General features: G+C 40.2%; 1 protein-coding gene across 3 annotated transcripts in view; it reads right to left on the reverse strand.

Moving 5' to 3' along the window:
- Positions 1 to 4740: 4740 nt before the first annotated feature.
- The window catches only part of TSNARE1 (t-SNARE domain containing 1), a 462499-nt gene continuing 452602 nt past the window's right edge, over positions 4741 to 14637 (reverse strand). For all 3 annotated transcript variants that reach the window (XM_042036010.1, XM_042036008.1, XM_042036001.1), the window contains one exon: positions 4741 to 5125. Coding sequence is in view for 1 of the 3 variants with exons in the window: in XM_042036001.1 (XP_041891935.1) it covers positions 5117 to 5125 (9 nt within the window). In the remaining 2 variants the exon portion in view is untranslated. The remainder of the gene's footprint in view (positions 5126 to 14637) is intronic.

A 14637-nucleotide genomic window follows, 5' to 3' on the forward strand; every position in this document is an offset into this window, starting at 1 on the left:
CCTGCTCCATCATTCTTCGCTTTCACTCCATCCGCTCTTAGAAGCGTGAAATGCTAAAGAGTGGAAATGTGTCAATCACTGCAATTCAGTTTTGTGGCTTTCTCTGGTTTTTGCCTAAGAAATGATCAAAATAGGTGAAACAGCAAAATAAAACACCTGACATGTCCAATAACTTCAGTTGGCTTTGGATCAAAATGCACCATGCACAGGAGGTAACAGGTCCCCTGCTAGCACAAACCAGCTTAGGATGAAGGATGAACTCCTTTCAGATGGGTGGGGCTGTCTAAAAGTCAGGCATATCATAGAACCAGAGAGTGGTTTGGGCTGGAAGGGACCTTCAAGGTCATCTCGTTCCAACCCCCTGCCATGGGCAGGCACATCTTCCACCAGACCAGGTTACTCCAACTTGGCATTGGAGACTTCCAGGGATGGGGCAGCCACAGCTTCCCTGGGAAACCTATACCAGTGCCTCACCATCCTTATAATAAATAATTTCTTCCTAATATCTAATCTAAATCTCTCTTTGAGGTTTATATCCTGTGTTTAACAGGCTATGAATTTATGATGAGGTGGAAAGGGTGTATTGAGATAGATTGTCAACCACTTTCCTCGATGGAAGGAAAAAATGGATATGAAATTATAGTAGTAGGAGCCAAATTCAATGAGAAAAAATAAACAACAAAAACAAACCCTGGGATTTTGGGGTTTTCTTTTTTTTTTTTTCTGGTGGTAGTAGAGCCTTGAAACTTGTTTTCAAACCACACCATGACCAGGAAATCCCCTCAATGGAAAAATTAGAATTGAAGACTGTGTGATTATTAGGGAGAAAAGATCAAAGGTACTTTTCTGTCTCCTATTTACTTGTTTATGGCCAGTGCTGGAGACAGAATACCAAGTGATTTAGAGCATTGTGCTAAGGCAGTAGAATTGTCCTCATGTCCTACCTTGTGCTGATGAAGGCAGAGAAGGCTTCTCAAGGCTCTCTCCTGCTTAGTTCAAGCAGCTGTTTTTCCAGCACGGGAGATTTCATAGAACCATAGAATATCCTGAGTTGGAAGGGACCTACAAGGATCATCAGAGTCCAGCTCCTGGAATTGTATATCCAGTATGTCATAAAAGGGGAGAAAAAGTCAAGCAATTGTTGAAGAGTTGATGGTATGTGCAACACTATCAGCTTTGACATCTATTTGCTTTTGTGGACCCAGCTTTGGGGAACAGTAATTTTTAAAGATCTCAGATCTGAGAAATTTCCCTGGCTCCTGCGTGGCTTGTCAGCAGCAGCATGAGACATCCAAACAGGTTTGTTTTCTCATGTTCACATTTGTCCTTAAGGCACCAGAGAAAAAACTGTTTCCTATTCCACTCCAGACTAAGAGGACCTGACAACTTAATAATTGAACTGGGTACTTAGCTCACTACGCCTCTGATGTGCCTCTTTTTAATTGATTTTGTCAGGATCTTTTTAACTTCTCTTCCTCTGTTGCCAGCGTGCTCTCGCTCCTCATAATGCCTTTGCAAAGAGGTTTTATTAGAATTTTCCCTTGTCATATCCTATTCTCACCTATTTGTTACCAATTAACCCTCTACACCACAGTGGTTTGCAGGATCTGCCAAATTGAACTGCCTGCTGTTGGAAATCTTTGAGCTCCGTGTCTCTGCCAGAGATATTGTAAAGAAGAAGAAACTGTGCCTGTATTTTCTTCCAAAGCATCAGTAACAAAAAAAGCTGCTTAATGGCATTGTTACATATATTTTACATGAGGAGAGCAAAGGAAAGTACACCCATGAAGTGACTAAAGAAATAGAAAACGAGTCTTCAGTTGCAGTTGCAACAAAGCTTGCAGTCAGTGGCTCATTGTCCAAATGGAGATTGGTAACAAGTTGTGTCCATATTGGAGCCAGCATGATTTAATATCATTATAAATGGCACAGACAACAGGACTGAGTGCACCTTTCTGCAGGTTTGTGGATGACACAAAGCTGAGTGGTGATGCTGATGCACCAAAAGGAAAGGATGCTGGGCAGGGGGACTTTGACAGTGTGGGAAATGTGAAGTGTGTGAAGCTAAACAAGGCCAAGGGCAAGGTCCTGCACCCCAGCAGGTGACAGCACTCAGCAGTTACTGTCATGGGCAAAACACTCCACTTGGGGAAATTAGTTTAATCTGTTACTAATGAAATCGGAGTAAAATGATGAGAAATAAACCCAAATCTTAAAACACCTTCCCCCCACTCCTCTCTTCTCCCTGGGTTTGACTTCACTCCTCAGTCCTTTACCTCCTCAGTGGGGCAGAGGGACAGAGAATGGGGCTTGCAGTCAGTTCATCACACATCTTTGCTGATCCTTTCTCCTCAGGGGAAGGACTCCTCACACTCTTCCCCTGATCCAGTGTGGGGTCCCTCCTACGTGAGACAGTCCTCCAGGATCTTCTCCAATGTGAGTCCTTGGCATGGGCTGCATTTCTTCACAAACTGCTCCAGTGTTGTCCCTTCCATGGGGGGCAGTCCTTCAGGAACAAGCTGATAGCTTCTAGGGTGCTTATGGGGACAATCAAACCTGCTCCAGCGTGGACTCCTGTCTCCACAGGGCCACAGGTCCTGCCAGGAGCCTGCGGACCTCCATGAGTTGCAGGGGCTCAGCTGCCTCACCATGGGCTGCACCCCAGGCTGCAGGGGAATCTCTGCTCCAGCACCTGGAGCAGCTCCTGTGCCTCCTTCTTCACTGACCTGGCTGTCTGCAGTTGTTCCTCTCACATATTCTCACTTCTGCTGGTGTTCCACTGTTCAGCCTGGAGAGGAGAAGGTTCTGCCCAGACCTTATTACACCATTTCAATATATGAAGGGAGCTTATAAGAAAGACAGATTTTTTTTTTTTACCAGGGCGTGTAGGGACAGGAAAAGAGGCAATGTTTTTAAACTGAGAGAGGGTAGATTTAGATTAGACAGAAGGAACAAATTGTTTACAGTGAGGGTGGGGAGGCCCTGGCACAGGTTGCCCAGAGAAGCTGTGGCTGCCCCATCCCTGGAAGTGTTCAAAGCCAGGTTGGGACAGGGCTTGGAGCAATTTGGTCTAGAGGAAGGTGTCCCTGCCTGTGGCAGGGACTTGGACTACACAATCCTTGAAGGTCCCTGCAAAACCAAACCATTTCCTAATTTTATGATTTAGCAGGAATATATAATGCTTTATAATGACCTCATGAATTGTTTGGGGTTTTTTAATGACATTTGCCATTATAACCAAGTCTATAATATACAACAGCCTCTCTTTGTTGCCACATGATTTCCTTCTTGCTCAAAGCCAGGCAACCTCTGTAGTTTCAGCAGAGAAATTCTTTACCTAGGTCATCGGTGCCAAATGATCTGCTGTGTGAGCTGGCCCAGGGAAAGCTCAATCACACTAATGAGGTAATCACTGAGCTCCTAATGAATGGGATTAGCTACTGGGCAAGTATTGTTTGTCCTGGATCCCTTGTCCAAATGCAGCTCGAAGCTCTCAAAATATTTGCGTGCAATCATCTACGACCTGGGTTCATTTCAGCTCTCACTAACTAGATGAAAATTCTTTTCATCTCTGCAGGATTTTCCAAATGTGCTGATGGAGGCTGTCTGCAGTTTGTGGTGGATAGAAGAGGGGAGTTCTATTTCAGAAGTAAACTCTCTGCAGTAAGGTAAAGCTGTAGGTGTCATAATTTCTAATTTCATGCCAGCACGAAGCTTGGCTGGAGAAAAAGAAGAGTATCACTCTATTAATTAGCTTTACTTAAAAGCAATTAATGAATATTTAATATAACATATACCAGTTCAGTTAGGTAGATTGCGTAGATCTAAAGAAAACTCACCAGAAACTGTGGCTTGTGTTTCTTCAGGAAATCTGACTATGCTGATTCAAGAAGTTTCACAGTTTTGGCCCTGAATGAGCTTAAGCACCTACAAGATTTCTCTGAGCATTTTCTTTGCTCAGCCTTTACTGACCAAAGACTGTGTCAGCTCTTTGGAAAGGGAGCATGTAACTGAAATCAGTGCAGGTGAGAATCCAGTTTAATATTTGTTATTCTTTTCTAAAACTTCACGGTACCCAAAACCCCATAACATATAGAGGTAACATTTTTTTTCTCTTTTTTTTTTTTTTTCCTGGTGAGAAATATTTTTGTCAAAAGATTTTGCTTTTCCCAAAGAGTAAAAAATATATAATTTTGTTAAATTCTCCTCAATAATTCCTATGGCATTTTAATTAAAGCCATTTTTGAAATGGTTTATTTACTAGAGGAAAGCTGCATTTATAATACATGACACATTTAAAGATGAATTTAAATGGCACTTTCAATCACGTTGTCAGGAGAAAACATTGTGAATGAAAATGGAACAAAATCACAAATGCTGGTTGGATTGAAACCTATGAAATGAAATCTAAAGTAAGATTTTGCATTTTTTATGAGATATCTTGCTTGGTTCTTTTTAAAGGCCTTAAAAAAATGTAATAGTATGTTTTGCTTATTTGTCCTGCTCTTTCAGTGGTGTTTCTCATGAATAAATGTAGCGTTCTGTGCATACAGTGGGATCAAATAAGCATCTAACCGATGTGTTGTAAATGGCACATGTAATTGTGGAAGTGCTTAGCTCAGATCCAGCAGAGCAAATTCTAAAGCAGCAGTGCACAGAAGGGGAATCTGAGCTAAGTTAATTTTTAAATGTACAAAAACAGTAACAGAAAAAGAAAAAAACAGAACCAGACAAAGCATCTTGACTTTCATGGTTTTAAATGAGCAGAATTGGAGAGCAGGAGCACGTTAAAAACACAAACAATAGAGATGAATTAACAGCTACTTATCTTACAGCACATTGTATAGCAAATCTGGAGGCAAAGAAACAGCATTCCCCAGACACAGGGGACGTAATTAAAATCTGTAACATAAGGTAAAACATTTCTACAATGAAGGGGGGGAAATAGGCAAAAATATTCACAATGATAGCAGCACACAGTATAAAACTTAGCTTTTCTTTCATACAATTAGTGCTTGGTTATAGCAGGTTTAACAGGACGTGATCAGTAGCGCAGACATGGATGTAGGGCCTGAATGTGCAATGCCTTGAGAATCCATTCCACTTCCCAGGGTGATCACAGGCTCTGCAAAACCAAGAACAGCTGGTGAGTATTCACAGGATCCTCGAAGGATTTCTGATGCAAAGCTGTCACTGATGGAAGGGTGGCTGCTCCCCAAAAAAAGGCACAGTCAACAACGAAGCAGATTAAGCTTAGGAAAGTCTATTTTAACTGATTCCAGTCTAAGGTAATTGTGGAAGTGGAAGGAATGAGGAGACTGGGACAGTTACCCACAGAGGATGTGGACTCCCATCCCTGGAGTTGTTCAAAACCAGGTTGGAAGGGGCTCTGAGTAACCTGGTTTAGTGAAAGATTCCCTGCCCATGGCAGAGAGGTTGGAACAAGATGATCTTTAAGGTCCCTTCCCACCCAAACGTTTCCATGGTTCTGTGGTTCTATGACTGAGAGTACAGACAAAACAAATTCATCAAGAAAATAGAGCATAGGCTGGTGTACCAAGGAAAAGAGTAGATTTTGTGTTCTCTTCAATGCCAGCAGTTCTCATACCTGGAGAAAAGTGCATTTAGTTTTAAAAATACATTTTTCTGCAAAATAGACAAATAATAGAAGACAGTCTGTGACACTGGTGCACTTTGCAGCACAGAATATTTCTAAGAAATTTTAATGTTTCCCATTTTGCCAATCAATGAAAACCTTAGACACTCCTCTGACCAGGAACAACTCATTATAACTTGTAGATCTCTAATTAGAGATCAAAACTATGTAGATCTAAACCACAAAATGTTTACACTATTCATATAGACAGTTAATGGAATTTTAAAAAGGCAACTTTTTATGAGAGAGCTTGTTCCTCTCCAATTACTGTAAAAGAAACTTCTTAAGAAAGACGTCAGCAGCAGGGTAGCACCTCCGGGATCAGCACTACAGACTTCTGAGGTTACACAGATCGTATTTTTTCACTCACCACCCCACAAAACAGCCCTGTGTGTTTGTAGGAAGCATCACCTACATGATGAAATACATCAGCAGGCTTTTGTAGTGTTTGTGTTTATTCTACCTCTACTTCCTTAGTGACTATTGTTTGTGTGTACATGCAGTGTAAGAAAATCTTGTTAAAATTTGTTATCCAGGGTGAGGAAAGGAATGAAAAACTGGTTTGTTATTATTATTACTGAAGATATAACTGATAACAACTTCTTTTTCTTTTTTTATAATATTTTTAGTACAGGTAAAAGCCTTAGAAACACTGTTTTAATTATGCTTTACTGCAAACCAACAAGGTGTTAAAATAGTCCATGATCAGACACAAAGCAGCCAAATATAGATACACACATATTTCTATTTATGCTAATTTTTTAAACTGCTCATAATAAGATTGTTCAGATAATATTTTGAAACCAGATGTCCATTGTGTGCTGTGCTGCAGATACAAAGCATAGATGAGGGTTCCTCCCTTGTATTCACATAAACACCTCAAAGAGGCAATAGAAACACTCTAATGTGAAGGGTACTCTTCTGAAGATGACATTCATCGCAGCTAATTCAAGGTGTAAGTACCTCCATCTGAGTATAATGACTCCCAGGCTTCAGGCTCCTATTACATTAATTACAGATCTAATCAATACAGCTGAAATTTTTTAGGGTGGGGATCATCTGAATAAAGTAATCAACTCCCTATTGACCTAAATTTCACTGGCTGGTATTGACTTGTATTAACTGCAAAGGGATCTTCAGGACGACACTCTCAGATGCAGAAAGGTTCATTCTGACATCTAAATTTAGCTGCACCAATTCAGCTGGCAAAGTCCTTTTAATGTCGCAAAAGGAGTTGCTCAAGTCACTCACATAAGTGGAAAAGCTCTGGAAAGGGGATGGACACCACTAATCATTTAACCTTTCCTTCCACTTGGGAACTATTCTCGCTTTTCTCTTCATTTAATATTTCACAGAACTTTTAAAAGAGGCAAGGCTTTAAGGTGACCCTTGAAAGCCCCTTCCAACCCAAACCATTTTATGGCCTTATACAATTCTATGATATTTCTACAGGTGCCAATCACCAACATTCATGGCCATAAAAGTCACAGAATCACAGAATGGTGATTCTGGAGATGAAGCAGGGTGATCAGGACTGTGAAAAGCTGGAATTTGAATAGCTCCAAGGCTTTAGGCTCCATAATTCTCAGCATCCTGTTTTCCTCTTTGACCACTCTTCTATTAAAAAAAAAAAAAAAAAAAAAGCAAGCTTATGTTTAAACAAATTTTCATATATTTCAGGTTGTGCCCATTGTCTTTTGACCTGTCAGTAGAAATCACTGAGAAGAGCTTTGTTCTACCTTCTTTATCCCCCTGCCTCAGGTATTTATAGATGGGAAAGGTCCTCCTGAGCCTTTCCTTCCCCAGGCTGCAGTCCCCAGCTCTCTCAGCCTCTCCTCATGTGTCAAGGAGCTCCTGTGTAGGCACACACATGCCAGTGTACAGGACAGGAAGAACACAGATCTTGTGGACCTTGGATAGGATTCTCCTCCATGGACTGGGATGAAGGGTACCAGGGGTTGGGCATGAAATCAAACCCTACTACCAGCCCAGGTCATTGCTCTTAGCAGGCCCTGCAGCTACTGGGGATTCTGAATTTTGATTTGCAGGCAGGGAAAATATTTAACGTTAAAAAAGCCATTTGAATTAGAAATAGGTATTCTACAGACTTGGAGTGCAACAAGAGAGATTCTCCAGAACACAAGCTGGCTAAAAGATATTCTGGGCCAACAACCCAACAGACTTCATATATGTTTCAGGTTTACTTGAGGGTAAAATGAGTTATTATGAGTTACTGAGAAAGAACTTGAGTTCTGTCATACTCTAGGTTACGATTAAAGATGGTTTTTTACTTTTTGCGGTAGTAACAATTACACTGAGTTTAGCAGATCTACTTACAAACTATACAGTCTTGTCTTGGTTGCTATACAAACAGAGAAATAAATAACAATCTTTAGAAAGAAAGAAATTAAAATTATGTTAGAACATATCTTAGGGGTTTTATTAATATCTGGGGAACTTTACCAGTAGAAACCTGTCTGACTTGAGGCTTTGTCTGTGCATTTTTCTGTGAGTTATTTCTATTACTTTCATAGTCATTCAAAGGAAACAAATTTATTTATCTTGATTTTTTTTTTTCTTCATGCATAAGGAGAGAGGGCAAATAAAAAAAGGACCCTGCTGCTATCAGGGTGCTAAAATTATGTTTCTGTGCAAGCTGACAGATCTCTTTACTAAGAACTGTAAAAACAGACTGTAAAGAGCTGCTCCAGCCACATGGTAGCTCTAAGCTGCCACAGAAACCTGAGCTATGGATCCATCCTCCAGCCCTCCTTGGCTTCAGAGAAGCATCTCTCCCTTCTTTGAGGTTTACAGTGTAGACTCTGCTCATTTATTTAGTCTGGGCTGTTCTGCCTGTGAATTAAAGAGGTGTTCTCATGGGATGATAAATTATCCAGAGTAATAAACTAATTTGTCTCTACCTGCTGTTATTTCAAACCAAGTGAGATCTCTGTCTAGGCAAATATGAGGACACGTATCACACTGTGTAAATAAGCTGTGATAACGCAACCTTCAACTTTTGCAAATTTGTATGGATTTAAGAATTTCTCATAGATATGAATCTCAATGAACTTCTCTGTTGGAGAAGGCTCATCCAGATAAATCATAGTGCATTATTAATAGTAGATGACCATTATATATGCTGAGGGTTTTGGCCAGTTAAATGGTTCTCTGAAAGTGTGAAACAATGACATTCATTAGAAGCTGACTGATGTGATCAGAGGTGGCTCACGAAATTAGCAAGTGGCATTCTGCATCTGTGAAAGAGGAGAGATGATCCAAAGCTCATTAAAGTCCACGTAAACACTCTCACTGACTTTATCCAGCCTTGCACCAGGCCCATATGAAAGCTCTTGCAGCTGCTCTGCAAAGTCATAGTCTGCAAACCCACACTGTTAAGGAAAGACTGATTGATTGTCCAAAGGATGGAAAATATAGGACAGAATGAACAGATGCATTTTGGTGGTGAGCACTGAAAACATGGACATGAAAACAGCTTGTCTGAGTTATTTAAAGGCTCTTCCTCAACATGTCAAACTCAGGCACGGAGTGAGCACGTGCCAGAGCTGGACCCTCAGCACAGGTATCCTGAGTTGCAGCTAACAGAAAGGAAATTTAAAGTCCTTGAGTCAATTTTGCCTTTTATTTTCTTGTTTATTTCATTTTTATTTTCTTTTATTTTGATTTTTTTCAGTGTTCTAATGGATCCCTTTCCAAGGCACTACTCGCTTTTGATATTTTCAAACTGAAACTTTCCCATATGCAAATTTACACTAATTAAACCCATGTCACAATATACTTTATTTATCTACTTTCCTCTGAAACTGTTGCATATTCTATAGAGTTTCAGATGTAAATTGCAAAGTAGCTTCCAAATATCACAGAGCTGAAATCCTGTGACACCATCTCATTCATGATAAGAATGTAGAACCTAAATTAATCTGTGAGGCTGATGGTGGAGGGAGCATCTTGTAACATGAGGATCTAAATTTTCTATTTCTGAACCCCCTAAGAGAGTATTAAAAGGAAAGTAGGAAATCTCTGGTTGTTTACGTTTTTCTGGCTCTAGTCCCTTGTAGTTGGTAATATTCTGATTTTCTTTTCCTGACAATATGGTAAATATGCTTTGGTTCTCTGTTCAGGATTCAACAGATCACCAGCTTTGGATATCGACATCGAATTTACCCTAAGTCAGATAACCTCTCTCTGCAGCTGGGGTGCAATTCACAGCTTAACTCATTCGAAATTAATCTCTTCCATCTGTGCTGGTGGGAAATGGCCTCTGAAAACCCTTTCTGATCACTTTGATAAAGGTTTCAACAGGGGCCTGATATAATGGCTTTATTATATACATAAATTTTAGTGATGCATTTTCAGGATAGAAAAGAAAAAAAAAGACATGGAAAGGAAGAAAAAGGTCACAATACTAAGAAAACCTGTGGTGTTTCCTGTCTCTTTCAAGCTGAAGTTAATCAGATAGCAGATTAATCTGAGAATTATATTACTGACATTGTAAACCTTCCAGGCCTTTAGCTGGACCTTTTTTCAAGTGTAGTCCATGATGATGAGATTTTGCCTTCAGTAAACACTGTTTCATCAGCTAAAGTTCGTCTTTTTAAAGAATCCTTCCCACTAATTTTCTAGGGAAGCAAATGATGTCCACTTTTCATTACAGGATTTCTTTAGTGCACAACTGCCCACAGCAGGAAAGCGGCTGTTTTTATTCAGCCACACTGGTCATTTCTGCTTATACTGGAGTTTTAACAGCAGCTTCTTAAAATAGGACAGACCTAATAACCCAAGAGTCTTGTGTCAGAAAAAAAATGAGATGGCAGGATGATGATATACCCCGTGCAATATTGCTTAATATTCACTTACACATTTATTTCCCCTGTGCATTCTCTAAATGGCATCAATGGTTCCCAGCAGCCACCTTTGTTTCAACTTCACTGAAATAATTTCTTTTTTCTGTTTAGAAAGATGCCTCAGTAGAAATCCAGGTCCTTTGGAAGTATAGAAGATTTTTGGCCCTGATATCAAGTTCTTCAAATTTGTCAGCTGCAGATCATTGTTAAAATAGGAGTTTTAGATAAAGATATTAGTGTAAGTGCATGGGCATCTTTTAGGGATCATCACAAGAGCACAGGTGGGTTTTGTGGAGAGTATGGGTTAATCCTAAAGCACAACTAAATCAAGGAATTAGATAACACTGGGAACAAAACAAGACAAAAAAACCCCCAGCAACAAATCCCAAGCCCATAGTCCAGGCACTGTTTGGGGGTCCAAGGAAGGTGTTGTCTATCTAAGTCACCTCCTTGGGATTCACTACATTAAAATAAATCCCAAATCTTTTCCATCTTCGTGCTTGAAGTTAGTCATGTGCCCAGTAGGAATTTGCCCCATGCATTTCTGTCAGAACCCTAAAGATTTGTCTTAGCAGTGAACAGGGCATGGCAAAGTTTTTAAGAAACGTGCAACTGGTACTCATATAAACCTGTAAAAAAAGGTCTGCAGCAGTTCAGAGTTTGCACCTGGGAGGCAAAGCTGCAGAGGATGGCATAATAATGGCAAGAGATATAATAGCTCATATCACATTTCAGAAGTGAATATTGCTAGCTGAACTTTGGGGATCATGAGAAAATTCATTTCACAAAGGTGGAATGCCCAGTGCCTGGGAGGTGACACGTAATGAATTAGAGTAATTTGCCCAACCTGTTAAAAACAAATGCTGTTATAGAAGTAGCAGGACCATCTGCGTAAAGATTTTTAAATTACCTGATGTTGAATATGTGAAACATCAGGTAATGACATTGCAAACTCAGCTCTGATTAAATGGCAAGTGAAGAGTGAATCTCAGCAGCATTGTCTTATCACATTAAAACAAGGGGAAAATCTATTTATGAGTGAGTTGACCTCATTTTTTCTCTCATAGCCCGCTGTGCGTGGCAGAGTTGGGTTTGATTGAAAAGTCATTGCACAGTTCTTTAACATGACAGTGTTTAATCCAAGTAAAAGTTCCTTTCAACCTCCAGCAACATTTTTTTTTTGAGTGATACACTTGATATAAGCCCTGAATGCATTTTTTGAGGTTGTGTGAAGTTTAAAATTTGGGTTCTAACAAGTTCACCCAGAAAGTTCTGACAGGAAACCCCAGGAGCTACCTAAAGCACAAACTTCATGCCTGTACTACAGCAAGTAAGAAGAGAGAAAGAATCAAACCCACTCAATAATAAGGTCTTGCTTCTTCTCAAGGTCACAAATCACAGAAGATGCTTCCTCCAAAAAAATGTGTACTCATTTTCTCTTAATATTACTTTTCTTGTAGAAGCATTGTCATCCTGTTTAGCCTGGAGAAAAAGGAGGCTGAGGGGTGGCCTTATTGCTGTCTACGCCTACCCGAAAGGGAAGTTACAGTGAGGTGGGTGTCAGTCTCTTCTCCCAGGTAACAAATGACAGGAGAAGAGGAAATGGTCTCAAGTTGTGCCAGGGAAGATTTAGAGTTGATATTAAGAGAATTTCTTTCACAGAAAGAGTTGTAAAGCATTGGAACAGGCTGCCTAGGGAAGTGGTGGAGTCACCATCCCTGGAGGTGTTCAAAAAATGTGTGAGTATGCACCTGAGGACTTGGTTTAGTGGTGAACTTGGTGGTGGTAGTAGGGGGACAGTTGAACTCAATGACCTTAGAGGTCTTTTGGAACCTTAATAATGCTATGATTCTACTTCTCAAAAAAAATCCTTGTCATTTGGGAGTTCCTTCACAACACTGCAATAACAAACTAAAGAAATTTATCTGGAGTCATCTTTTTCTGAGGACTGAAATGCAGAAGAGTGAGGCTCAAGGTGCAGAGAAGAGCTATGACTTTATTTTGTTGCCTTGACAAAAAGGTTAAAATTTCCAGCAATCTATGATCTAAATTTAAGTGACTGAATGACCAAGAAAATACCATTGGTTGTTCTCCATCCATGGGTTCACTTTGCACTTTAAGCTGCAGTAACTTTGCTCAGCTACAAGAGGGTTCTGTGAAAGAGGCCACATCTCTTCTGGTCTGAGCAGCCACTGCCTTTCTCTAGCAAGACAGGGCTCCCTGACTCACATTTGGCAATTCCTGTAGTGAGGAGGGAGGAAGGAGAGAGAAGAGCAGCTTCATGAATATGTGGAATTATTCTGGGAAGCACTCAGGATAATGTGAAAATGAGACACATAAAACACTGGCCAGCTAAGAGACTAAGAGAGATTAGATAGCAGACCTGGCAAGTCATCCATTTGCACCAATGTGGCAAATCTTGTGGTATTTTGGGAACAGGCAGAATTACTGGCATTTGGCTTTAATCTTGGATTAAGGATCAGGAAGAAAAATGCTGACTTATGTTAAAATGTGTCTGGTTGCAGGACAAATTCAAGGAGATGGATGCTTCAGCACTGGAGTACACAGCCAAGGCTGCCAAGGATGCAAATCTCTCAGTGCCCATCCAGTGCCTCGTTACTATTTCACCATCCCTGAGAACCTGCCGTGGGGAAATACCAGGCTTTCACCTTGCAGCTGCTTTTAACTACAGAGCAAGCAAATCAGAGCTGTAAAAGGTGACAGAAACCCTTAAATTCTCATTCACGTGTTACTGGAAATAAACCTTAAAAAAGCCCACAAAATGGTTGGCATTAAACTATTCCAGCTAAGGGAGCAGGAGCTGTGTGCTCCAGTTCTGCTTAAAGGGAGCTGGTGGAAAGAATAATGTGGTTTGTGCAGAGCTAGAGAAAATGAGAGCTGAAAAGGTTTCCTGTCAGGAAAGAAAAACACACTGGCATAGCAAGTGTTGCTGTCTCACACACTGATGGGTGTTTTCACAGCAGCAGCAATACATATTTAAACACAAGAAATACCTTCCTCAGATAATTTTTTAAAAGACTACTTAACTATGAAGGAAACAAAACTGATTTTAGTCAATGAGGACAGAGATGGAATGGATAAAACTCCTAACGCTGGAAATAGAACTGCAACTTCACAAGGTTTTCATTAAGAACAGCACAGGAAATAAATTGCTGCATAGAGAGATATTTAAAAAAGAACTAATAAATTATATAGATGTAAATACAATGCATTTTTTTCATCCATCTGAGCTCTGGCTGTTATACTCTGGGTGATGCTGGTTTTACACACATATGTTGGTGTTATTCCCACAGATGGTGCCAGGGCTGAGGCACAGGATGGAAGGATGCTTCACATGTTTGCTTTGCTTACACTCTAACAGTAAGTGCTGGATTAATGCAAACCCTAATCCAGACAGGAGATATTTTAGTAGACACCAGGGAGACTAATGCAGTTGATCCCTGTTTATGGCAGGAAAATGCACATATGTCAGGGATTTCACTCTGATATTTGTAGATAACCTTGATAAATCTTTCGGACACCTCCTCATTTGGACCTTAGTGGGCTGTTCATACATACGGGTAAAAACAGCTGAGCTGACTTTCCTTTTGATCTCTTCCACCATCCTTCCAGTGTAGGTGGGTGAAATATCCTGCCTAGTGGATGTTTATTCTGTTTTCTACTGCTCTAGAGTAGTCAATATGGAATATTATGGATGAGATTCTTTTCTTTCAAATTCAAATGCTCCAGATCAACACAAATCACCCTCATTTCTCTTTAGAGAGGAGAGAGGACAGTCTGGCTCATCTTTAACGAATCTATCCAATAGCTAAAAAACCAAAAATCTATGTATTAGCCTGAAAGGGAACATCAAGTGACAAGTTCAGGTTTGGTTGTCTAAACTTCAGTGACATTAATCTCATCTTTCTTCTGTTCACAAGTTTTTATGATTTGGCTTGCATATTTTTTCTATAAATAATTTTTAGTGACCAGATAGACGAGTGTTGCAACCACTAGTATCAGAAAGAAGCCATTATTCATAATGTGCCCTGAAATTTAGAACATCTGCCCTTCCTTCCTTCCTTCCTTCCTTCCTTCCTTCCTTCCTTCCTTCCT

The sequence above is a fragment of the Corvus kubaryi genome, unplaced genomic scaffold (assembly GCF_017639235.1).
Source record: "Corvus kubaryi isolate FWS band 111438036 unplaced genomic scaffold, C.kubaryi_AGA036_p1.0 37385, whole genome shotgun sequence".
NCBI lineage: Eukaryota > Metazoa > Chordata > Aves > Passeriformes > Corvidae > Corvus > Corvus kubaryi.